Source organism: Thamnophis sirtalis, unplaced genomic scaffold (assembly GCF_051295495.1).
Source record: "Thamnophis sirtalis isolate CommonGarterSnake01/CBP01778 unplaced genomic scaffold, rThaSir2_p1.2 scaffold_3, whole genome shotgun sequence".
In the NCBI taxonomy this organism is placed as follows: Eukaryota; Metazoa; Chordata; class Lepidosauria; order Squamata; family Natricidae; genus Thamnophis; species Thamnophis sirtalis.
The window spans coordinates 125512194-125538850 of record NW_028261383.1 but is presented as its reverse complement, the minus strand read 5'-3'; the positions used below and the strand labels follow the sequence as shown (position 1 = coordinate 125538850).

The 26657-nt window shown below is 43.4% G+C and overlaps 1 protein-coding gene across 6 annotated transcripts in view; it reads left to right on the top strand.

Annotated features, from left to right (window-relative positions):
• Nucleotides 1–16513: 16513 nt before the first annotated feature.
• The window catches only part of TMEM94 (transmembrane protein 94), a 106023-nt gene continuing 95879 nt past the window's right edge, over nt 16514–26657 (top strand). For 5 of the 6 annotated variants that reach the window (XM_087709957.1, XM_087709952.1, XM_087709955.1 and 2 more), the window contains exon 1: nt 16530–16661. Coding sequence is in view for 1 of the 6 variants with exons in the window: in XM_087709954.1 (XP_087566080.1) it covers nt 16617–16661 (45 nt within the window). In the remaining 5 variants the exon portion in view is untranslated. Of the gene's footprint in view, nt 16662–26657 lie in introns of all 6 variants that reach the window. The other variant, XM_087709954.1, reaches the window with a different exon arrangement.

The following is a 26657-nucleotide window of genomic DNA, read 5'->3' as shown; positions in this document are numbered from 1 at the left end:
GGAGGACAAACCAAGTTACATATAAGACAATACATCGTTAAAAGCACAACATTCATACTATTCGGGGAGGGTTAGGGTCTTTAGCCCCAGGCCTGTCGGGATAGCCAGGTTTTAAGGGCTATGCGGAAGGTCTGGAGAGTGGTGAGGGTACGAATCTCCACGGGGAGTTCGTTCCATAGGGTCGGAGCTGCCACAGAGAAGGCTCTCCTCCACGTGGTTGCCAGTCGACATTGACTGGCTGATGGAACTAGGAGGAGGCCTAATCTGTGGGATCTAATTGGTCGAGTGGAGGTAATTGGCAGTAGGCGGTCTCTCAAGTACCCAGATCCAATACCATGAAGGGCTTTGTAGGTGACAACTAGCACCTTGAAGCGTATCCGGAGATCAACAGGTAGCCAGTGCAGCTCGCGGAGGATAGGTGTTATGTGGGTGAAACGAGGTGCACCCACGATCGCTCGCGTGGCCGCATTCTGGACTAGCTGCAGTCGCCGAATACTCTTCAAGGGCAGCCCCATGTAGAGCACATTGCAGTACTCCAGCCTAGAGGTCACAAGGGCACGAGTGACTGTTGTGAGAGCCTCCCGGTTCAGGTAGGGACGCAACTGGTGCACCAGGCGAACCTGGGCAAATGCCCCCCTGGTCACAGCTGACAAATGGTGTTCAAAAGTCAACTGTGGGTCCAGGAGGACTCCCAAGTTGCGGACCCTGTCTGAGGGGCGTAGTATTTGACCCCCCAGCCTGAGAGATGGAACACTTGGCCAATTAGTGGGAGGGAAGCACAGCAGCCACTCGGTCTTATCCGGATTGAGCACAAGCTTGTTAACCCCCATCCAGTCTCTAACAGCCTCAAGGCCCTGGCTCATCACGTCCATCGCTTCATTGAGTTGGCACGGGGCGGACAGATACAACTGTGTATCGTCCGCGTACTGGTGGTATTTTATCCCATGCCGTCGAATGATCTCGCCCAGCGGTTTCATGTAGATATTAAAAAGTAGGGGGGACAGGACCGAGCCCTGCAGCACCCCATATGTTAGGGGCCTAGGGGTCGAGCTCTGCCCTCCGACTAACACCGACTGCGACCTGTCCGAGAGGTAAGAGGAGAACCATCATAAAACAGTGCCTCCCACCCCCACCTCCCGCAGTCGTCGCAGAAGGATACCATGGTCGATGGTATCGAAAGCCGCTGAGAGGTCCAGGAGTACCAGGATGGAGGCATGGCCTCCATCCCTGGCTCTCCAGAGATCATCGGTCAATGCGACCAAAGTGGTTTCTGTGCTGTAGCCAGGCCTGAAGCCAGACTGGAATGGATCAAGATAACTAGCTTCCTCCAAGGACCGCTGGAGCTGAAAGGCCACCACCTTCTCAACAACCTTCCCCACAAAGGGGAGGTTGGAGACTGGACGATAGTTGTTTAGAACGGCTGGATCCAAAGATGGTTTCTTCAGGAGGGGTCTCACCACCGCCGCCTTAAGAGCAGGGGGAAAGACCCCCTCCCGAAGGGAGGCGGTAACAACCGCCTGGATCCAGCCCCGTGTCACCTCCCTGCTGTTAACAACCAGCCAGGAGGGGCACGGGTCCAGCACGCATGTGGAGGCACCTACAGCTCTCATGGCCTTGTCCACATGGATGGTTATGTAAACAGACTGCTACAGAGACTAGTTTTTTTATAATATGGATGTTCCCCCAAAAATAATCAATAAGAAAACCAAATAATAATTATAGCATAGCAAAGAAATAGTTTCGAATAAAGTGAAAAGCATTATTATTAGAGAAGAGAGCTTTATGGCATTTCCCCCCTTTCCTTAGAAGCTTGTAACATCCTTCACCTAAAATGTGGAAAGAAGTAAGATATTATCCTATACCTTGCTAACAGTTGTCAAAATATGCACAGAGGTTGGCTTTGGTATACCTTTGACACATATTATATACCTTATCCTGCCATTATCCTGTAGAAATAGTCTTAATGGTTTTGTACAATACATAACAAGAATTTTTTAAGAACTAAGTTTTAATGTCGTTGCAGAAAGTAACTTTTGCAAGACACCACCACTGCCAGTTGCCTGGCGCACTCCTGACGGCTCCCATGATGGCACGCTGCCCTCTTCCACAGCCAGCCTGCCACCGATTGCTCCCCCATTGGCTGATAACTTCTTGTGCTGTGCAGCCAAAGACCCAGGTAAAATGGTGTCTGGGTGAATGGGCAGGGATGAAGGGCGAGGGGCATAGTTAAAGATAAACTATCTGGATCTATGAAGTTTAATACCATACAATACAGTAGTTTGATCTCTTTCGATGCAATCTTACCAGGCGATGCCACTGGAGACTGAACTCTGATTAATTCGCAGTATAGTCTAGCCTAGCATACATCGGACCACTGATTTTGTTGTTATCAGGAATGCCGACAGGCTAAGCAATAAAATTGCCTAGATAAGGCTGCATCTGCTATCACGGGAAAGTTAATAGTAGTTAGGAAAGTACCTAAACAATACAAGAAATAAGTAATCCTAACATCTCTTTGTATTTTCCAGGATTCCCTTTTTTCCAGAAGGCAAAGTATTTGTATGTATTTATTTAAAAGATTTTGATTATTTACCTATTAAGGTGATCAGTTTAAACCTACCATATCATTCAATGTGTATTTCATTCATTGGCAATATTCTATGAAAAATTGGGTTGTTGAACATTTTGAACAGGAAGCACCCTTCCTTTTAGCCAAACCAAGTCCTAACTCACAGAGATAATCAAGACTTAAATATACAAATTTGGCCATACTGTATGTAAGCATAATTTAATCAATTTTGTCCATAAAATTAGTGTAATTCAAGGTGCAAAAAGGATATATTTTCAAATTGCACACAATTACATGTATTTTACAGGTTTGCATATATGCAGTAATTGCAGATATAGTCATACTAAATGTCTATGCATGTGGCTCTAAATAGCCACTACTCTCTAAAATTGTTCCATAGGACATATGCCAGTACAGATAGTCTTCGATTTACAACAATTCACTTAGTGACCATTCAAAGTATCAATGGCACTGAAAAAATGACTTATGTCCATTTTTCACACTAATGACCATTGCAGCAGCCCCATGGTCACATGATTTATATTTGGACACTTGAGAACTGACTCACACTTATGACGGTTGCAGTATCCCAGGATCATGTGATCACTTTTTACAACCTTCTGGCAGGCAAATTCAATGGGGAAACCAAATTCACTTAACAACCATGTTACTAATGTGACTCACTTAATAAATGTGGCAAGAAAAGTCGTAAAATGGGGCAAAACTAACTTAACAAATTTCTCATTTAGCATAAATTTTGGTCTCAATTGTAGTCATAAGCTGAGGACTATCTGTATTAACATAACACTTGAAAATTAGCAGTACTAATAGCGTAGGAAAAAGTTACCCTGGTATCATGTCCAAGAAATGAAAAAATTAATTAGCAATTATACAGGCTGTCAATAAATAAAATACTAGGGAAAATCAGTTGTTAGTGGAGTCTCTATTTCATCCTCACAAATGCAACATCTATATCAACAGTGACTGGATTCATCATGCTAAACTGCAATGTGGTGTGGTTTTGATTTTGTTTTTGCATGTTGTGTGGACATTACTATTGTGGTATAATCAGAAAACCACGGTTAAAAAACATACTTTGCCGATACATGAGTAAGTCCTTTGGATGACACTTTCTGAAGCTTCCAGAGTCATTAAAAGCTGCTGTCTTGCAATTTCATAGAAACCTTTATATAGTACTGTATGTGCAAAAACTAAAAGACAATTTCTCTGCACTGTAATTGTTTTGGATTTGCAGCATTTTAGCATAAACAGAGTTTGTCTTTGTGACAGTTTACTTACACTGAAACTTATTTTGCTTAGCACAGACTTGATTAGGTTAAATATCAGACTTTCTTTGAAGATTTATTGATCCCTATCAGTCTGTACTGCACTAACATAGATTTAGTGGCCTGAACAACTATGACCTGGATGACTGATAATCTCCATAGATATAGATTTGGTGACTGTTTGCATGTTGTCACTTTTTTCCCTTCAAAATTATTTTGTTATTTACATGTGTTGTTTATAGGTCCCTGAGCATGTACATAAATCGTATTTTTCGGTGTATCAGATGCACTCCCCCCCAAATGGGTGGAAATGTCTATGTGTCATATATACACTACAGCAAATATTACCAAACCCCACCCAGTAAGACAAGGTGTGATTCAGAGTAGCTTTCATGATCACCTTAAAGCAGCTGCCCCTTTTCATGGGCTCACATTTTCTGCAGCTGGCATGTGATCTGTTTGTGATCTAATACATTTGATTTAAAGTGCTCCTGATCAATGCTACATGTGTGCCAATGCACATCCCTGATAATTCTACCCTTTGAATCTGAATTGATGTAATATATAGTACCCCCCCTCCCATAGGTTACTAAAAGGTTCACAGACAGTTTAGAGCAGTGATGGCGATCCTTTTTGGCACTGAGTGCCCAAACCGAAATGTGCATACATGCGTGTGCATGTGTGCACACCAGAGTGCTGGAAACCCGAAGATCAGCTGGACAGTGCATGCATGCCTGCTTTTTGGGCCATTTTGGGGAGCTGTTTTTGGCCTCTTTTTGGCCTGTTTTTCCGGCTGCTTTTCCGGCTGTCTTTCAGGCCATTTTTTGGGCCGAAAAACAGCCTGAAAATGGCCCCAAAACAGCCTAGTTTGGGGGCATTTGGGGGCTGTTTTCAGGCTGTTTTCCTGTGCTCTTGCACCTGTGAAGACTAGCTGGCCAGTGTGCATGTGGACCAGAAACCAGAAGAGCAGCTGACGATGGCATGCATGTCCACAGAGAGGGCTCTGCATCAGTGGTGGGTTTCAAATTTTTTTAGAACCTATTCTGTAGGTGTGGCCTGTTTTGTGGGAGTGGCTCAGTGATCATGTGACCGGGTGGGCGTGGACAACTTGTAAAATGTGGTGAAACTCACTTAACAACACTCTTGCTTAGCAACCAGAATGTTGGCTCAGGAACTCTGGCATTTGAAGCATGCAAGTCTTAAGGCTGTCAAGTTACAAGACCCTTGCACCCTTAACCCTTTACAAAAAAACTCCAGGGATGTTCAAACTTGACAGCTTTAAGACTTGTGGACTTCAACTCCCAGAATTCCTCCTCCAGTCATGTTGGCTGAGGAACTCTGGCATTTGAAGTGTGCAGGACTTAAAGCTGTCAAGTTACAAGACCCTTGCACTCCTAACCCTTTACAAAAAAACCCCAGGGGTGTTCAAACTTGACAGCTTTAAGACTTGTGGACTACAACTACCAGAATTCCTCCTTCCCTCGCTCAGCTGCTATCGCTGGGGTGCCGCCAGGACAAGGGAGATCTTGGGAGGGATTCTCCCTCCCCCTTCAGAGAGTCCATGCCAAAAGCTTGGGGAAGGGAGCGCTGGAACTGACTGCACAGGTTCGCCATCATGGGTTTAGAGGAATCTATGTATGTTTACTCAGAAGCAAATCTCATTAGCTTCAGAGACACTCCCTCCCTCTTTGTGTTCTAGAGGTAATCGGTAAATTATATTGGCCATCTAGGCTCCCTTCCACGCATAAAGGCTGTGGCAATCTGGGATTAGTGCTATTCTTGCACTTCCCTGCACTGTGGGTTTTCAGCTGTTTTAGGAAAACTAAGGCAATTAATTCCACAACTTAATAGACTTGGGTCCTATGTTAGAGGAAATGCTACACCAGATTTCATGCTGTTTCCTCAGAGATATGAGATGGGGTGAGTTTTTTATTGGGGAAAGTAGTCTCTCCCATGACACTTCCAGTCTTTACAAAGACCATAGATAAGCGATGGCTAACATTGTCCGAGTGCTGAAAGCGTGTGTGCATGTGCAAAAGTGCATGTGCGTGCATACACACTCATAATGCAATGTGCGACACTGTGCAACACCCCCCGCGCATACACGGCAGAGACCCGAAAATGAGCTGGCTGATGAGAGGCACGTGTGCATACATGGCAGAACTGAGCTGGGGCAATGGCTCGCATGCCCACAGAGAGGACTCTGTGTGCTACCTGTGGCACGTGTGCTATAGGTTCGCCATCCCGGCCATAGATCTTCACTCCCCTAAACCTTTTCTACCAAACCGAGCAGCAGCTTTGCCATAAGTCCTGAAGCTTGCTTTTATAGCCCCTTCTCGCCTTGCAAAAGAGACAAGGAGTGAATATAAAATTTAAGCTTGCAATGGGTCATGCATTATTATTTGTTTAAATGTATTAACCACTCAATTTCCATGGATTCTACTGCTGCTTACATTGCCTGGTGATAGGGTGTGGAAGTAGGAGCAGTTGCTAAGCATCTTACAATAGCATGAAGATGATCAGTACAGTACTACTAAGTACTACTAAGAAAGCAAATCTGGTTGTTATGTTGAAGAGACCTGTATTTTCTCAGATAAAGTTAAAATAAATATTATATAAAATATTTATTCTGAAAATAGAGTGGTGGTACTTTTTTTTCTCCAATGTCCTCACCAGCTTTAAGTATAAGAATTTCAAATTAGGAATTGAAACTTCTAAAATGCATCTTCACTGACAGGAAATTTTTTATTTGCTGATTTCTGCTTATTACGAAACTGTTCACATCACACAAGTCTCTTGAGAAAAAGAACCATTGGTAAGTTTCAGTCCAGTTAAATTCATTTATGATTATAGCATTATAATACTATCCGAGTATCCTACCTTTATTTCAAAGCAATTTAGTTTCCCCCCCCCATGATGGAATTTGTTAAATAAGCATGCTTAGGGCTGCAGCATTACAAACCAATTTTATGCTTCACTATGTCCCATTGTAATAGAAGGGATGACTTGCATTTTAGAACTTCTGCCCTAAAAAAATAATTTCCTTTATCTCCACTTCTACTTGTGTATGCTGTAATGAAAAGCTACACCCATTTTGCACATGCATTGTGACATTGCACAGATATGTAAAAAGGGCATTGCAACACTTTCATAAAAGTTTCTAACCCTGCAGATGCTCCTGATAGATTCTGAATGACAGTGGTTTCCTTAGAAGAGCCCAGAGGTGGTATTCAGCCAGTTCTGGAGAACTGTTAGTGGAAATTTTGAGTAGTTCGGAGAAACAGCAAATAGGCTGGCCTTGCCCCTGCTGCCCCCCCCCCCTCGCCTCCCAACTGATTTTCTTTTGTTGCAAGTTAGTGGGGTGGGGAGAGAATAGGGATTTTGCAGTATCCTTCCCCTGCCTTGCCCACAAAGCTACACCAGGCCCACAAAGCCATGCCCACAGAACTGGCAGTAAAAATTTTTGAATCCCACCACTGCAGAGAGGTGTCAAACTCACGCTGACATGTTGTCGTCATGTGAAGTATCACAACTTTCCCCCCCTTCACTAAAATGAGGCTGGGCATGGCCAGCACATGACGCATCTGGCCCATGGGCCGCGAGTTTGATACCCCTATCTTAGTGGTACATACAGAACTCTTATGTAAGGGGTTTCTTTTTACCTTGCTCCTGGATTGGTCTTTGCTTTTCTCAAGCAAAGGGAGATAAGGTGATGAGCCCAGAGGTCATCGGCAAACACTTAATACTGATTCTGGTTGTGGGATTTGCAGGTACTACACAACATTCTGCTGATTTACCACATCCTATTTTGCTGAGAGGGTCCTTGGTGCTCTCTGAGCTTGCTTGTTCCCTTGCAGATATTTCATTACTCAAACTAGGTAACATCATCAGTGCTCCAAAGACCCCTCATGTCAACCCTGAGCTACAAATATTCTCCTTTATTAGTCCTATTTTGTGCTTGTATTATTTTGTGATACTTTTTTTCATGCACTCACTTAAATTATGTCATTTTTCTCCCTGAGAGGGAGGGATGTCCTTGAGGAGTACCATAAGAAAATAACAATTTCCTCAAATTGCTTGCTTCCCTACAAAGTGTACTCCTGTACAAGAAAAGTGGCCACAAAACTCTGAGACAAATTGTCAAGAATATGCCCTTCAAATAATATTTTCATTTAATTATTTTGTCCCTTCTCACAAAACTCTTCAGAACTTTAATAAGTCTCTTTTGTAGATCTAATATAAGAATGTTATTCAAGTCATTCTTTTGGTCATCCCTTTTAATTATTAAGACAACAGCTATTTTATTTGTAAATCCAGTGTAGCATCTTTTGCTAATATCATTCTCATAGCTTGTCATTTTTAAATCCCTTTTCAGATCAGTCTTAAGTTTGCCTGGTAAAATGTGTTCCATGACACTTTTTAAACATAACCTATCTGTAAAAGCATTCACTCTTGCGTGCATGGTTTAAAAATAGTCTCCGATATATCCAATATGAAAGTATTTTACTCTATTCTGTGTGAGTGAGTCAAATTTAATCTTTAGTTGTAATCTTTAGCCGCTCGGGTTCCCTCTAGTGCCAAACATTTTAAATCCTATTGTGTGTTATTTTAGGAATTGAAAATAGCAGCATTTTCCCATGGGAAAGATTCTTATAGTTAATGTTATTCAAAGCCATCCATCCACCCTTACTCTGTTTATAACTTTCCAGAATTAATGTTCTAATTACCCTTTTACTGATTATTCCAAAAGAGAGGGTTTTGTTTTTGAGTTTTTAAACTTCTATGTCAGCCTCTGCTTTGCTGCCATTGAAATGGGGAGGGGGGGCATGGTATTTGGGAGGGGAATACTAATTGTGCTGGAGGAAGATTCTGCTGCCTGTCTTATTGCGCATGCGGAGGAGGTTTCCTGCCAAGGCCAATGGCACCGACATTCCATCTGGGTGATGCCTTTCGAAGTTATCTCACACCTGACACTTGGGAGAATTATGATTGGACTGTAAGTGGGATGCCAAGGGGAGGGGAATGAGTTATTCTATATATCATTTGCTTTCGTGCCTAAATAATCAGTCTTTTGCTTTGCTACGCTTCTGATCATTTGTAATTAGTAAAAGTACACTTGATTTCTATCAATGGAGTCTCGTGGGTTTATTTCCTAATTATTCAATGGAGGAGTGCTGACAGTAAGCGAAAGACTCATTCACACCCCACCAGGAGTTTTCAACCTACCGTGGGGGGTGTACTCACAAGAAGGACAGAGAAAATGTCATTGCAAGCGAGCGATGATGAGGAGATTGAAAGAGAAACTGCAGAACCAACTTTACCTGGAAGGCTAGCTGGCCTAAGGATAGAGAAACCTGCGGTTCAGCCCCGATGGACTTTGGGAGTGGGGCAAAAAGAGGATTATGAGGATTATGAGAATTTGGATGCAGGAGTCACCAGACGGAAACAAAGGAAAAACCCAGCAGACTGGGAAGAAACTATGACCAAGCGGAGGTCCCGGGAGAGAGAAATGGAAAGAGAGCAAACGGAAGAATTTGCACAAAGGTACTCCTTGCATAAATTTAGGGAGGGTGAAGAGGCTGAGGAGGGATGGGAGCAAGCAAACCCAGAAACAGTCTCCCCCCCAGCCAGACTGTTGCCAGAGTAGGGGGGTCCCCCAGAAGACGCAGAAGTGCAAAAGTCCCTCCCTTACTAGTAAAATATAATGATGATACAAAGAGGTTGGGTCCTTTCGTCATGCAGATTTGCAACTATATGGAAAAATATGGCCAAGGTTTAGAATCAGATGAGATGAAAGTGCGAATAGTTTCACTTTCTTTGGAAGAAAAAGTGGCCGTTTGGATGGTGAGCTTACACCAATGTAATTCCCCTGTCCTGAGGAATTTTAATGACTTTATGACTGCGCTTAAGAGGAGGTTTGGTGACCCGCTGATTGAGAAACGAGGGAAGGTGAATTTTATGGCCCTAAAACAGGCAAATAAGCCAGTGGCTGGAAAGGTTCAGAATCAGTTTGCATTGGGATTAACTGAGAACATTTACAAACAATGCGTTAACAGACACCTTCCTAAGCGAATTGTTGCTTGCTATGAAAATACAGCTGATGTTGGACTAGACTTGATTAGAATTCAACGTGTGAAAGGGGAAAAAGCAGAGAGATCACCCCACCCCCCCAGCTCAAAGGGGCCCATTCCGCATCAGGGGTGAAGGGAAGGGAAGCTCCGCCGGCAAAGACAAGCCTTTCATGTGCCTCTGTTGTGGAAAAGGAGGCCATCGAGCCATGGATTGCCGCGTTAAACTTCCTCCGCCCGCCCAACCCCCTGCCAAGAGGAAAGGGAAGGCAAGCAAGGCCCCAGGGAAGGAGAAGGGAGCTGCGTTCGCTGCTGAAAATACCCCCCAGCGTTTCCAGTTGGAGGTGGAGGAGGGTGGAAATGGACCCCGCTAAGGTCAAGGCAGTCACTGAGTGGGAGGCGCCCCGCACACGGAGGCAATTGCAGAAATTTTTGGGTTTTGCTAATTTCAGTTCATCCCTTCTTTTGCCAAAATTGCACTTCCCATCACTAATTTGTTGAAGTCCAAAGGTGGGCCGAAACCTAAACCTAGCAAACCGTTGAATTGGACCATGGAGTATCAAGCTGCGTTTGAAAAGTTGAAGAGACTTTTTGTCGAAGAGCCAGTTCTGAAGCATCCAGATATGGACAAGCCTTTTGTCGTTCAAGCTGATGCCAGCGACGTGGCAGTGGGAGCCGTTTTGCTTCAGACTAATGACCAAGGTAATCTACAACCTTGTGCCTACACCTCTTGTAAACTCACAGAGACGGAGAGACGTTGGGCGATTTGGGAGAAAGAGGCATTTGCTGTACGTTGGGCTTTGGCCACATGGCGCCATTTCCTGGAGGGCGCTAAACACCCATTTGAGGTGTGGACTGACCATAAGAACTTGGAAGCTTTGAGGACTCCCAGGCGACTCTCCCCTAAGCAGATGCACTGGGCTCAGCATTTCAATCGTTTTAATTTCACACTTAGGTACATCCCCGGGGGGGGGGGGAAGAATTTCATGGCTGATGCTTTGTCCAGACTCCCTCAGTACAACTGCTCTAAGCTGAGTATTGTACAACCCATAGTTCCTGCATCCAGCCTTGCTGCTCCTGTTGTTACTAGGCAACAGGCATGCACTAAGGTGGACGTGTCTCAAGATTTCCTTTCCGACCTCAAAAAGGCCCTTCCTCAGGATGATTGGTTCCAGCAGCATCAAGGTGAATGTACAATGAGAGACGATTTGCCATGGATTGGAGCGAAACTTTATGTCCCTGCATCTCTTCGTCTCGTGGTTCTCCAACGGGCACATGATTCCAAGTTGGCGGGGCACTTCGGCTTTGTGAAGACGCTGCATCTTGTCAGCTATCCTGTTTGCGCAGCCGCTAAGTGCCCGCCGGGGAAACCGCAGGGTTTACTCCAGACAGTAGCTCGCCCTGTCGCCCCCTGGAAGGAGATTTCTATGGATTTCATTGTTGAACTTCCTGAAAGCCAGGGGCACACGGTCATATGGGTGGTTACAGACTTGTTTTCCAAGCAAGTTTATTTCATACCTTGCCCTAAGATCCCATCTGCGAAGGCGCTCGCTAAACTTTTCATTTCTCACGTTTACCGTTTGCATGGCGTGCCTGACCGCATAATTTCTGATAGGGGCGTCCAATTCACCTCCGTCTTCTGGAAATAATTTCTTAAAATGCATTGGCTCTGCCCAAGGTCTAAGCTCCGCCCACCACCCTCAGACTAATGGGGCTTGCGAGAGGACTAATTCTGTTCTAGAACAATATTTACGTTGTTTCATCAATTACCAGCAAGATGATTGCATGGATTTGTTGCCGCACGCGGAAGTGGCTTATAATAATTCTGTACATAGCAGCACTGGATTCACCCCTTTTCGTGTTGTGTTTGGCCAGGACTTTGTTCCTATTCCCGAAGTTCCTCTAGAGCAACCACAGGTCTCATCTATCTCCGACTGGAGTGAGCGGTTGCGGCATATTTGGCCTTTGGCACTTCGCACTTTGGATGCTGCGCACTGTGCGCATAAGAAACAGGCTGACAAGAAACGTTCTCAACCTTATCAGTACAAAGTGGGTGACCAAGTTTATCTATCCACAAAATTCCTTCAAACTACGCAAAAATCGAAGAAGTTGGGGCCTAAGTATGTAGGCCCGTTTCCCATAATCAAGGTCATCAATCCTGTTTCGGTTCACTTGCAGCTACCCAAGCACCTCAACCGTGTATATCCTGTTTTCCACATTAATCTCATTAAACCTGTTCGTTTTTCATCTTTACGTCCGCCAGTGGATCCACCACCTGCCCCCCTACTGATTGATGGTGAACAGCATTTTGAGGTTCGGGAAATATTGGACTCTCGTAGACGGCGGAATTGCCTTCAGTACCTGGTGGCTTGGAAGCATTTTCCTCAGTCTCATGCTGAGTGGGTGGACAAGTCCCATCTACGGGCCCCCCAACTGCTCCGCCAGTTCTATGCTGCTTATCCGGACAAGCCCTAGCTGACTCTCCTTCCTGACTTTCTCCCCCCCCCTATTTTACTTTTTCTGTTTTTTGTTGTTCGTCTGTTTGTTTGTGTTTTGTCGTTTTCCAGGCCTGACCGCCTTTTTCCGGTGGAGGGCTGGATGTCAGCCTCTGCTTTGCTGCTGCTTCGGCTGCCATTGAAATGGGGAGGGGGGGCATGGTATTTGGGAGGGGAATACTAATTGTGCTGGAGGAAGATTCTGCTGCCTGTCTTACTGCGCATGCGGAGGAGGTTTCCCGCCAAGGCCAACGGCACCGACATTCCATCTGGGTGATGCCTTTCGAAGTTATCTCACACCTGACACTTGGGAGAATTATGATTGGACTGTAAGTGGGATGCCAAGGGGAGGGGAATGAGTTATTCTATATATCATTTGCTTTCGCGCCTAAATAATCAGTCTTTCGCTTTGCTATGCTTCTGATCATTTGTAATTAGTAAAAGTACACTTGATTTCTATCAATGGAGTCTCGTGGGTTTCTTTCCTAATTATTCAATGGAGGAGTGCTGACATTCTAACTCTTCTAATATATGTTTCACTAAGGATTAAACCAGAGGTGGTATTCAGCAAGTTCTGACCATTTCTGGAAAACCAGTAGTGGAAATTTTGAGTAGTTCGGAGAACCGGTAAATACCACATCTGACTGGCCCCGCCCCCATCTATTCTCTGCCTCCCGAGTCCCAGGTGATCAGGAGGGAATGGGGATTTTGTAGTAACCTTCACCTGCAGTGGGGAGGGAATGGAGATTTTACAGTATCCTTCCCATCACACCCACCAAGACATGCCACGCCCACCAAGTCACACCCACATAAACCAGTAGCAAAAAAAATTGAATCCCACCATTGGGATTAAACTCAGTTCTTCATAGTTAAAAAGCAATTAAGAAAAAAATTAAGAAATTAGGCTCGGCAAAACTTTGGGTACATAACACTGTATTTCTTTTGAAATGTTGAAACTTTGCAAACTTTCTAGGTCATTAATTCTTCAGTGTTTGTACAGTCTCCCCTCATGGTTTTAGACATGTTATTTTCACATATAACTTTTAAGAGGAAATAAGATTTAACAGCATTGCATCCTAGCAACTGCTCAGAGTTTTAACACTTGACCATATAGATGCATACAACATAAACTAAAAATAATCACTGGTTATTAAGTTTCTCCTTTATGCTTTCCATATCTGCAAAAACAGCAATAATGACAATTACTCAAAAGAAGTTGACTTGGCTCTAAACATTTTTGCGTTTGCTTCAAAGTACTTTTGAAGGAGTGTATGTGCTTGTGTGCATGTGTGCGCGCAGAGACTACCTATAATCTCTGGGTTTCTAGCCTGATGCCTTAATCACATGACCACCATTCTGAATTTGAAGGACTAGAGAATGGAATTGTGACAATACAGAAATGCTCAAAATATTATGAAAAAACAAAGGAGCATGATACAAGAAGACCCCAAGTATTCTTTCTTTTGCTTTAACAACAGGATCCGAAGATAATACTAGACCAATAAAAGTATAAAATGTGAATCTGCTGCTTACATGCTATATTGATAAAAAGATTCATTTATTTCTCTGTCCATTTTAATATGTGTATTTGTGTGTGTATAAAATATATAAGTATGTATGCATGTGAATGGAACATGCTGCATGTTGATCACTTTTCCTGTTCGACAATGGACCCATCCCCGAACAGGCTATATTTATTAGTAGATAGAAATTTGTAGCATTGTAGATTACAAAAGAAGTAAAGCCTAGAGACAAGGTGGATTCTCAAAGATTACACATCCATGAACACATATCCATGTAGTTCTCTTGGCAACAAGAGGAAAGTGGATAAGTAGGCTTGAAATTTCAGCAGCTGTTAGACAGCTATTTATGTGTTTATCAAGGTGCTATGGTAAGTGAGAACTACAGGGCGGGGCATAACCTTTTCCTAGGGGGTCACAGCAACACTTGTAATAACAACACAAATAATTCATACACCATTCGAAAGCCCATCAAAAACTGAGTTTATTGACACGATTTAATAGTCAGTATGACCACCATTAGCCCTTCGAACAGCATTCAAACGAGGTGGATAAGAACACAACAAATCTTCAAACAGTTCCGTTCGATTTTCCAGATTTTTCAACACAGTTTCCAAATTCATTCTCAAAGTTTCAACCGAATATCGATTTTGACCTTGCTCCTGAATCATCAGAGCTTCCACTTCATCCTTAATTATGGCCCCAATGTTCTCTGCCGGATTGAGATCTGGCGAATTTCCCGGCCAGACGTCATTGCCCCAAAATTCGACATTGTTTTCCTTTAACAATTGCTGAGTCGCATTTGCACGCATGCAAGGAGCTTTGTCATGAAGAAAGACAGCCTCACCAACCACCAAGACATTGTCTGGATCACTGAGAAATGGAATGACATTCTCCAATAAAATTTTCTCACGGAAATAACTGCCATCCCAGGATTCCCCTTTATCCTTCAAAACCCAATGCAGTTTCTTGGCTGTGAAAATGACGAAAATCGAAAGGCAATGCATTTTATTCTGTCAATGATCCTTTGTTCTTCCGAATCGAATTTTCCAGCCATTCTTAAAGCAAATTTAACATTTAATAGCTCATTCAATTCAGTTTTTTATGGGCTTTAAAATGAGGTGTCGCGGAAGTTGTAAACTGCTGTCGATCTTGCTGTGACCCCCTAGGAAAAGGTTATGCCCCGCCCTGTAGATTGGCCTTTATTACAAAGAATTGTCCTGTCTTGTTCTAAAAACCAAACAAGACAAAATAGCATTAGAAAATTGTATACTTTCTCTTTTACGATTTCCACTTGTTGCAAGATATGTTGTATCCAGAACAGGTTGCACCTACAAGTTACCAAAATACCTTTTGCCTCAATGTAATAAAGAATGGCTAGCTTCATATCACACTAAGCCATGTTTTTTTAAATATTATGGTTTGTTGAATAATCCAACATGGCTTGCCCCATACATGTTAAGCCATTAACTGAGGTTTATTAATCATACCTATTAAATGCATTACATCCCAATCTGATGTGTACATTAACTCTTATTTATAGGTAAGATTCACAGATCACACTAAACCACGGTTTTTCTAAAGTGCATCAAATATTCTTATTATGCAAATCAATTATGGTTTCACAAGACAACAGGGGAACAGGAATCTTCACAGGCTGTGACCTGTAGATCTGAACAACTGCTAAAATATCAGAAGGCCTCGTATATGAAACACAACGTGGAGTTATCTTGCCATTAGTCACAGATAGGCCTCTTCTCTGGTTCATTCTCTCTCACCTGACATTTTACCTGTATTTTGTCTTTTAGGGACCTATTGAAGCTTCCTTTGTTCATCCAAGGCTTCCCTTTGTCGATGTTATAAATGGATGGTTTTGTTTGGTTATTATTTTAATTTATTGTTATTTATTACTGTACTTTAAATATTTTTTAAATGTGCTTTTCAATATAATTTGTAATCATGCATTTAATAAAAACACAAAGGGAAAAATAAATTGTCAGACCTTGTGAAAAGGAAAATTCACAATATTATACTCAGTATTAAAAAATATGGTGGTTTGATTCTAGACTTTTGTCTATGCTGAAAATAGTGACTTCTGCTTTCTTAATATGAACAATGAAGAGCTACTAACACAGTATTTCCAGTTGTGATAGAAGTTCCTGTGTGAATATAGGATCTCAATGATATAAATAGACGCTAAAACAAATAATAATAGTATCTATCAGGAGGACCGTGCTGACTCATAAGCGAAACACTTTCAATATGAAATAGCCTGTGCGCCAAGGTTGTGAGAAATCATATAATCACATAAAGATCTGTTGCTTAAAGAAACACTTGCTAACTACGATCAACAACCAGCTCCTGTTTCAATTCCTAAACCAGCCACTAGAGCTTAAAGTTAGAGCATATGCAATGGTAAGAAGGGCGGAAGAATAGCGTCAATACTTTCCCTAGTTTAACCTACCACCGCTAAAGCGCTTAAAATATTAGCCAAACACAGCCAATCCAGACGAGGTTTGCTTCACTGTACTTGAAATCATACACATAAATCCCCGGAGGGGAAAGCGGGCTATTTGCCAGTAGTAAGAATGGCGGAGCTAGCGATGTTGGACGAGGTGGAATGAAGGGTTGCTTCGGGGCTTCTTGAAAGAGTTAGTGGGAAGAAGGTTCCCCAGGATATGCCCGCCACTCCACGAACAGAAAAAACACTGCAGATTAAGCTGGTGAGTAAGTTTAGCCTTCACGAAAAAGAGCGAGGGAGAAGGTCGCGCTACCCACCGCCTTGATTTTAGCCCTGGTCTTTGCAGTGGGGTTCAAATTAACACAGCAACCCCACCAAGAAGCATCCCCACAGGCCCCCCTCTTTGGTTGAATGGGGCTTCGCCAGGCGTTAGAGTGAGACGGCGTCGCAAAGCCGAGGAAGCCTTCCCGGAGAAACAGCCAAGAGTCAAGTTCTCCGCCTTGCTGCTGCTTTATATACGGACTGTGCTTCTGCCTCCCAAAATATGGGTGAAATATACGGTAGGCCGGATGGATCCGGCTCTCGCCGCTCAAGACATGCCTAACGGAGACGGAAAGTCATTGCAGGAGCAATAGGAAGTTCCCGCTCAACGCGGTCCCTTACAGCTGCAAAATCCTCGCCGCGTACTATGCACGTCTGAGACGTGCCCTGCAGAAGCGGCGGAGCCGAGTTGTTCTTTGACTCTGGCGCAGCTGCATTCCCCCCACCCCACCCGGCGGCGATGCAGTGGCAAAAATTGCTGGCGTTTCCAGAGTTTGCTATCTACCTCCGGCCACTGTTTTTCCCTTGGAAGAAAGGAGGGGGGGGGGGAAGGCCTGGCTGCCTTCGACATAGTCCAGTCTTAACATCTCCGAATTAGTAAATTCAAACGGAGAGTTTATATAGGATAAAATAGGCGACCCGCATTGCCGCATTACGGTGCGCGTGGGGATTGTTACAGGAAGTTCTGAACAATTGCCGTGTCTTTCAGCGATGGGTTTCCCTAGTTGGCTAGTCCGGGTCTCCGTTGTCGCAAAGTATTCGTTGAGCAATTCCAGCTTTGTACATATAGAAACATTCTCAAATGTCACCCTGGCTTAGTGTAAACTCGGTGTCTGGATTACTTCAGTAAACTATGGTTTAGAGTTTTGTAAACAAATCTCTCTCTTTGGATTTCCGGCTGCTTTTTAAAACTCTTTTCCCCCTAAATTGAAGAACATCTGCTTTAATCAATCGTTTCAGTACCTGAATGCGTTCAGACAAGGCTTCTTAAACTAAATAATGCAGACGTTGCAGACCAAAATGTGCCTTTATGATGAGAATCAATTCTCAGCGCTGCAGTCAACGGTATACTACTTTCCTCTCCAAGTTTAGTTTAGCACTTGCGTTTTAAAATGTGTAGTTAGTAAATTGTTTTAAGTGGATTGTTTGGTGTTTCTAGATGTAATTGCTGGCTATAACAAGAGTAGTAAGCAAAATTACGGTTAAACACTATGCTAACTCTCTGTGGTTTACTTTAGTTTTTCATGTCTGTGTGTTGCCTGGGATAGACACCCAATGCTATGTTGTATGTCTTTTAAGAACCAGTGGTGGAAATGGTATGTTAATTATAGTTTTCTTCTTACCTTACTTTATTCTGGCCAAATGATTGTATTTGATCTTATTTGGAGTGAAATAATTTAAGCAATATTACCATTTTTTCAGGAGATGCAGTTTTGGTCGCCACAATAAAAAAAAGATGTTGCGACTCTAGAAAGAGTGCAGAGAAGAGTAACAAAGATGATTAGGGGACTGGAGGCTAAAACATTTAAAGAACAGTTGCTGGAATTGGGCAAGTCTAGTTTAATGAAAAGAAGGACAAGGGGTAACATGATAGCAGTATTCCAGTATTTGAAGGGCTACCACGAAGAAGAGGCAGTCAATCTGTCCTCCAAAGCATCTGAAGGCAGGATGGAAACTAATGAAGAAGAGAACCTAGGAACCTAGAACTAAAAAGAATTTCCTGACAACAATTAATCAGTGGGACAACTATTCTCCAGAAATTGTGGGTGCTCCAACAAGGTTTTTAAGAAGCGATTGGGCAACTATTTGTCTGTAGGGTTTCCTGTCTGAGCAGGGGGTTGGAGACCTCAAAGGTCCCTTCAAAATCTGTTATTCTGTGAAGTTTTATCAGATTAATAATTTCATTTTTTTATTCTATTAATTTTCTTAGTAGATTCTGGGAATGCTAAAAAAAAACATCTTCAACAGACATTAGACCAAGTACTTTGGAGGTCTTCTACTCAAATCTTCTACCTAAGGCCAGGAAGATGTTTGGATAAGAAATATCTTAAAGTGAATTATCAAATTCTGTGAGGCCATAACCCTCACAGTAATAGATTAGTGTGTGAACCTATTCCCCATTTCAGGCAAAACAGGAACTAGGAGTTTGCACCAAAACAGAATCATTAGAACTTGCCCCCAGAACCAAGACTTGCTGTCAGTAGCCTTTGCATTTGTAGCTACAGCCTTCAGCAGGAGGCATAACTCACTTCTGAGTGCCACCAAGTAGCCCTGTTAGGATCCAATTGCTTTTGCTAATCTTGCCTTCCCCTTTTTTAAAGGCGCAACTGACCTCCTGCAAGACAATCCCCTCCTACAAGAAATAGGAGGGCTGTAGCACTTGGCCCACCTGGGAATGGGTGCAGAAACTCAGCATCAGGATCCAGGGTGATGCTCTCTAAGAAGAAGCTGGGAAGAACTACCCTGTTTCCCTGAAAATAAGACCTCTCTGGATAATAAGCCCAATCAGGCTTTTGAGAGCATGCACTAAATTAAGCTCTCCCCAAAAATAAGCCCTGCCTAAAAATATTGTAACACAGCAGCAGCCATAAAGTGACCACACTCACTGCCTCCCAAACTTCAAAAATAATAAGACCTCCTGAAAATAAGGCCAAGCGCTTATTTCGGGGTTCAAAAGAAAATAAGGCCCTGTCTTATTTTTGGGGAAACATGGTACTCTTGAAAGAGGGGGAAGATAAGTTGGCAAAAGCACTTCGATCCTGACTGGGTTGTTTTGGGTAGCACTCAGGAAGCCTCCCATATGATTTTGTCTGATGCCAGCTGCTTGTCTATGACCAGAATGGGAGTGGGTTGCAGCCCCCTTCCCCAGTCCGTCTGAGAATCTCTTCCTTAGAAGGCAGAAAAAAATCAGAATTAACTTTTTAGAACTGGATTGTAAATAAGAAATTTATATTGAAGAGAGATCTGTGTAATTCTCTTCATTGAAGAAAAAGAAATCATGTAACAAATTATAGAACATGAGACATCAGACACAGTAAACTTACACCTGGCATAGTAGTTGAAGCTAAATATGGCTCAGTAATATGATGTGATTGCTAAAAGGAGGAATGCAAACTTTACACACTTTGTGCTACTTCTGGATCAGTTCTGGCATGACAGTCATCTTCAAAACGGGTTTATTTCAAGAGCTTATTCAACATTTTTCTAATATGCAAATTTAGCTGGAAATGGAACAGCTGAACCCTGCTTTCAGCAAAGCTGAGGCTTGTGACAATTCCTATTTCTGTTGACCTTTTTTGTTAACTTAATCATACCTTTATCATACCAAGTTCTAAGTACAAGCCAACAAAAGTGAAGGTGATTGAAATTTAGGTTCAACCTTATTTTTAAGAAATTGGGGCTTGGAAATGGAGAGAAAGCTGTCTAGCATGGAAGAATCAGTAGGCTGCATCAACAGAAGTACTATTTCCAAATTACATGGAATTATAATTACATTATAATTGTCATTGGTCATACTCCCCTTCAATTAGTGTCCAATTTTGGATATCACAGTAGGATTCAGACAAGCTTGAACAAATGCAGGAAAAAACCCCAAGGTAATTGGGGGATTTTATGAGATTGAGGCATCTGGATATATATTTTTTTCTTTGAAGAAAGTGATTGATTGGGGATCCAATAGCATTTTTCAAACACCTATATGGGCCCCAAAGGTGCTTTTTTCAAGAGACAGCTGGACTTCCTGGTTTTTCTTTGAAGATGTTTCGCTTCTCATCCAAAGAGCTTTTTTAGCTCAGAACTAAGAGAAGCGAAACATCTTCACCCCCCACCCCCGAAATCTAGTTGCCTCTAGAAAAAAGCACATTTGAGACAACCAGGACCTGGATGACTGAGAATCTCCATAGACATTCACCTATATGGGTATTAATAAAGAAGAAGGCCTAATTAATCTCTAATTCCGGGATGTTGAACACAGAATAATGGATTTAACTTGTAGGAGGACAGACTTCAATACAGAGTTAGAAAATATTTCCCAACTCTAAGGATGGTTTGAAACTGCAAACAATTCTCCAGGAGAAATCTTCATTAAAGAAAGCAGAAGAATAACCAAGACAATGGCTATCCACTGGCAGATTTAATGCCTCCCATGTAACAATTGCAAAGGCAACTGGTAGATTTAATCCCCAATAAATAACTGCTTTGTTTTTTGTGGTTTTCACCTGCATTTTTCCTCAGAGATTGCAGAAGTGATAGGTTTGAGTTGATTTAAAATATCTAGGGGTTGTTGTTTTTGTAAAAAAGGTAAATAGATTTGTTTGCCCAGTGATTTCCCACGGAAAGTATTGATTAACTTGGATTCTCCCCAAAATATTTTTCTTCATTCTCATTGATTAACTTGGATTCTCCCCAAAATATTTTTCTTGATTCTCATGTTCAAACCCAAGGTATCAGATCAACAGACTTGTTCCCCTTTTAGTGGGAACAAAACTTTAGCAAAATTCTGACTTCTGTAAGGTACAGTATTGGTTGAAGCCGCACCAAACAATGTGCACTTGCTAATAGTCTGTGTTTTTGATACAACTCTTTTCTTCGACAAAGGAATTGACCCCATTCTAAAAAAGAAACATAAGTACACATCCTAACTGTAGTAGCAAATATGTAATAGGTTATTCCTCAGGAGCTGCTGAGTTTGCTCAAATTTTAGCTCCTGTTGCATAATTGTTGAGCAACGGGCAGCTTCTTTGCAATAGGCTTTTGTGTTTGGATCTCTACGGAATGTCCATGTGCAACTTCTTACCACATTCTTATTCCAACATGTCCCTAATTGCTTTTTGTTTTGTCTCTTTACCAGAAAGTAATACTTTAGTTACAGAGTAGCAGACTCAACAGAGGAGTTTGCTTATGAGCATCTATGAGAGACAAGGGGAGAAAATGGCAATATGATGCAAGTTCCGCCCCTTTGCACTTGTGTGCAAAATTGGGATGCAAGTGTGACAGGGAAGAGCTTCTCTTGTGTAGTCACAATGCCAATGGAAGTGACACTAAGAAAAACAGCAGCCCAGTGGCAACATTGGGTGATACCATCTGTGGCTGGATGGGATACATGAAGAGGGGGAACCATAAACCATTTTTTCCTCTCCTAGGTTGGTTCAGTGGGGCTTAGTAGAAAAAGTCAGCTTATCAACTAAGACTCAGAAAAGAATATATTGGTTGTGGTAGGGAGAACAAATAACTCTTGTTAAAAGGCCTGGCTGCCCAGCTATTTAAAGGTTGCCCTGGTTTTTAGAGTGATACTAACATATATGGGTTTTAGATATACATAGTGCAGATGGTGGAGGCCTGTCTTTCATTTGAGCTTAAAGATTCATCTGGGTGTTAGGGATCTTATAGCCTACCTATAGTAAGAGTGGTTGGTTCCAATCAGTGGTTATGAGAAAGGATTGTTCCAGAAGATGTTTTTAGATAAATTATCAAAGCAACACCCTCGGATAAATTATATGCTGTTCTGGCTTGAGAATGAAACTGTTTTTTTTAATTTAACTTACTATATCATCAATTATTTTAATATGAAAGCTTTTGAGTGCCACTAAACATCTTAAGACTGTAGCAGTATAGCAATCTAATTAGTAAACGAATAGTAATATTGATAATATTGACCTGGAAAGCGGGCCTTGCATCTGCGGAGGGAAAAAGCTAGGATGATGATTGATGGTGATTATCAATAGTAATATTTACATATTATCATATCTGTATACAGTAGATCAATGTGTGAATTTCAGAGCAAGATTAATTTCCAGAGAAGGGCTGTCCTTTAACATATGGGCCATGACAGAGATGGTGGGCAGGAAAAGCCCTTTCCTTTTTCTAATTTGTAGCATAGAGATATTGTAGTAGGAGATTCTCCCCACAGTCAACTTTTCCTGAAAGTAATTTTGGTTTGGTTTGATTTTCTTCCTTTGGGTTCTCTTCCTGCTTTTTATTCTCTAACTAGACTGATGGAGGAAGCAAAGCCAAAAATAGTTTCAAGTTTTAATTTTATTTATAGGCCGCCCAATCCCGGAGGACTCCGGGCGGCTTACAGAGAGGGGAAATAAAATAAAATAAAAATAAAATAAACAAGTTAAAAAACAACACAGATACATTCATTTCAGTCGGGGCTGGACTTCAACAATGAAGTTGGCCGCACAAACCGGGCAACTAGCAACATACTGTTCAATGTCTTTTTTCAAAGAGGGCCACCAGAATTGCCTCTTTACGAGATGCAAAATCTTCACGAAGCCAAAGTGACCCGCCAACTTGGTATCGGAAGCGCGTTGGAGGACGACGAGATGAAGAGAGGCGGGGACATAAAGTTTGGCTCCGATCCACGGCAGGTCATCCCTCATCGTACATTCATCCTGATGCCCCTGGAACCAATCGTCCTGAGGAAGGGCGCATTTGAGGTCAGAGAGAAAATCTTGAGGCATGTCCACCTTCGAGCGCGCTTGCTGTCGAGTGACCACCGGAGCCGCCAGGCTAGAAGTGGGAACAACCGGCTGAACAATGCTCAGTTTCGAGCAGTTGTATTGAGGGAGTCTGGACAAAGCATCCGCCATGAAGTTTTCCCCCCCAGGGATATATTTGAGTGTGAAATTGAAACGGTTGAAGTGTTGGGCCCGCCGCATCTGTTTAGGGGACAGACGGCGCGGGGTCCTTAATGCCTCCAAATTCTTGTTATCAGTCCACACCTCAAAAGGGTGCTTGGTGCCCTCCAGAAAATGGCGCCATGTGGTTAAGGCCCAGCGCACCGCAAACGCTTCCTTCTCCCAAATGGCCCAACGCCTCTCAGTGTCCGTGAGTTTACGTGATGTGTAAGCGCATGGTTGCAAGTTACCTTGATCGTTGACTTGTAGCAAGACCGCACCAACAGCGACATCACTGGCATCAGCCTGGACAACAAAAGGCTTGTCAATGTCGGGATGCTTCAGGACCGGTTCCGCAGCAAAAAGGCGCTTAAGTTTCTCGAAAGCAGCTTGGCACTCCATGGTCCAATCCAAAGGTTTGCTAGGCTTAGGTTTAGGCCCACCCTTGGACTTCAGCAAATTGGTGATAGGAAGCGCAATTTTGGCAAAAGAAGGGATGAATTGACGATAGAAATTAGCAAAACCCAAATTTTTTTGCAATTGTCTGCGCGTTCGGGGCGCCTCCCACTCCGTGACCACTTTAACTTTCCCAGGGTCCATTTCAATGCCGGCGGGGGAGATGCAATACCCGAGGTAATCAATCTTAGCTTGGTGAAACTCACACTTAGACAACTTGGCATAAAGTTCAGCAGCCCTGAGCTTCTTTAAAACAGTGCGCACTAGAGCGACGTGTTGGTCATAAGTGTGAGAATAGATAAGGATATCGTCCAAATATACGATAACGCCTTTGTAAAGGTGGTCATGCAAGATTTCATTAATTAACTGCATGAAGACGGCAGGGGCCCCCTGCAGGCCAAAAGGCATGACCCGGAACTGGAAGCAACCAAGAGGACAGTTGAAAGCAGTTTTCCATTCATCTCCCTCCTTTATACGGACCCTATAGTATGCTTCCCGGAGGTCCAGTTTAGTGAAGATGCGGCCCTTCCCCAAGTGGGCCAACATGTCCTTCATCAATGGTAGCGGGTATAAATTTTGGGCAGAAATGGCGTTAAGATTTTTAAAATTAACACATAAGCTCAAGGAGCCATCTTTCTTTTCACGGAACAGCACAGGGGCAGCAACCTTAGGGCGGGCAGGCTCAATGAAACCTCTTTCCAAATTTTTATCGATGAATTTTCTCATCTCCTCCATTTCTCTTGGTGACATAGAATATATTTGGGGTTTTGGTAGCTTAACCCCGGGTAATATGTCGATTGAGCAATCAGTAGGCCTTTGGGCGGAAGCTTGTCGGACGATGTCTCACTAAAAACTCCCCTCAAGTCCCAATAGACTTTCGGAATTTTTTCCTCTCCTTCAATCCGCTCCTGCCCTCTAGCGGCCAAATCAGAACTGCAGCCAACAGGGTGTGAAGAAACTTCCTCCCCTTCCGGAGGTGTGGCCGTGCGAATCCGCAGCCATCCCTCCCTCCAATTTATGCGAGGGTTCCATTTGCGAAGCCAAGGCAGGCCCAAAATGAGTGGTCTTTCCATCCCAGGAGCCACAATAAAAGAGATTAGTTCCGTGTGGGATCCCATTTTCATCTCTAAGGGTTCAGTAAAGAAATGGGCGCCCCCCCCCAAGCGATGGACCCATCTATCTGGCAAAAGACAATAGGGGTTTTTAAAGTCTTCAGCTTGAGGCCCAGTTTTTCCACCATAGCAGGGTTGATCATTGAGCGGGAACAGCCCGAGTCAAGTAAGGCAGAAAGGCATTCAGACCCCCCGTCGGGCAGAACCCTTAATTCTACGGGGATTAGCATAGGACCTTTGTTTGAACTCACCCAGCGAGGCGAGGCGTCGTCATCGGAGTCATCCGAGGAGCTGGTGGAGACATCCGCTTCTCCCTCCAAAGCCTGGCTGAAGTGGGGGGGTGGGGTGGAATCAGCGGCAAACGCAGCTTCTTTCTTCTTATCTGAGGGCTTGGTGGATTTCCCCTCCCGCTTGGAAGGGGTTAGGGCGGAGGGCAGTTGGGCGCGGCAATCTGGAGCGCGATGGCCAAGTTTCCCACAACGAAAGCAAGTAATCGCCCTGGGTCTTCCAGAGGGGCCTCCCCTCCCCTCGGCTTTGCCTCCGAAAGGGGTTTTGCGGCTTGTGGGGGAAGATTTCGCAGCTTTCTCTTTTTTCTTCTGCCTCTCCTCCCTAGCACATTTGAGCCTTATTAAATCCAGTTCAATGTCGGCCGCGTGTTCAAACCAAACAGTTAAGCGTTTGGGAAGGTTGCGATTAACACATTGTTGATAAATATCTTCATCCAAGCCCAAAGCAAATTTGTCCAAGAGGGCTTCTTCACCCCACCCTCTCATGTAATTACAAAGGTGTTGAAACTCCTGAATGTAATCGTACACTGGCCTGTCCTCCTGCGCGAGGGTCATAAATTTCAGTTTGCCCTGTTTCTCAGTCAGGGGGTCATCAAACCGCCTCTTGAAAGCTCCCATAAACGCATTGAAATTCCTCAGGAGGGGGGAGTTTGATTGATGTAATCCTGTCCCCCAGTCAGAGGCCTCCCCGTCTAATGCAAGCAAAATCATTCTTACTTTCAAGGTATCTGAGTCAAAATCGGGCCCATAGATTTCCATATAATTATAGACTTGCATGATGAAAGACCCCAGTTTCTTAGGGTTTCCATCAAATTTTACAGGCAAAGGGGGAACTTTAGCCATTCTGCGTCTTCTGGGGAGTGGAGCCCCTGGTCTGGCAGCATCCCTGGCTGGGGGGGGGGTGAAGCTGCTCGTGGGTTTTCTCGGCCCCATCCCCTCTCGGTCTCCTCGCCTTCCCCAAAACTTAGCCCAGAGTACCTCGGTTCCAAGTAATCAGGTTGATCTCTTTCCTGGGGTCTTCGTTCGGCTGCCGCCAACGGCCTTTCTTGGTGTTTTCGTCTGGTAACGCCTGCATCCCAGGTGGCTCCCTCCTCAATTTGTCCCACCGACAAAGACCAACGGGGAGGGCTAGCAGGGCACGATATCTCCAGCTGAGCCAATTCTTCAGGAAACAAGATTTCAGTGGTCTCTTTTTCTTTTTCACCATCACTGGTTGGCGCAGACATTTTTTCCCCCCCTCTGTTGTGCCTCCTTTGTAGGTTTTTTTTGCACCTCCCATGGTAGATTGTAGTCTCCTGGAAAGGTGTTGATGAGACTTCGCTAACTGTCAGATCTTCTCCATTTATTAATTAGGAAAGGAAAACCATGAGACTCCATTCGTAGAAATCAAATGTACTTTTACTAATTAAAAATGGTTAAAGAGAATGCATAGCGAAGTCTGGTTAATTAGGCGCGAAAGCAG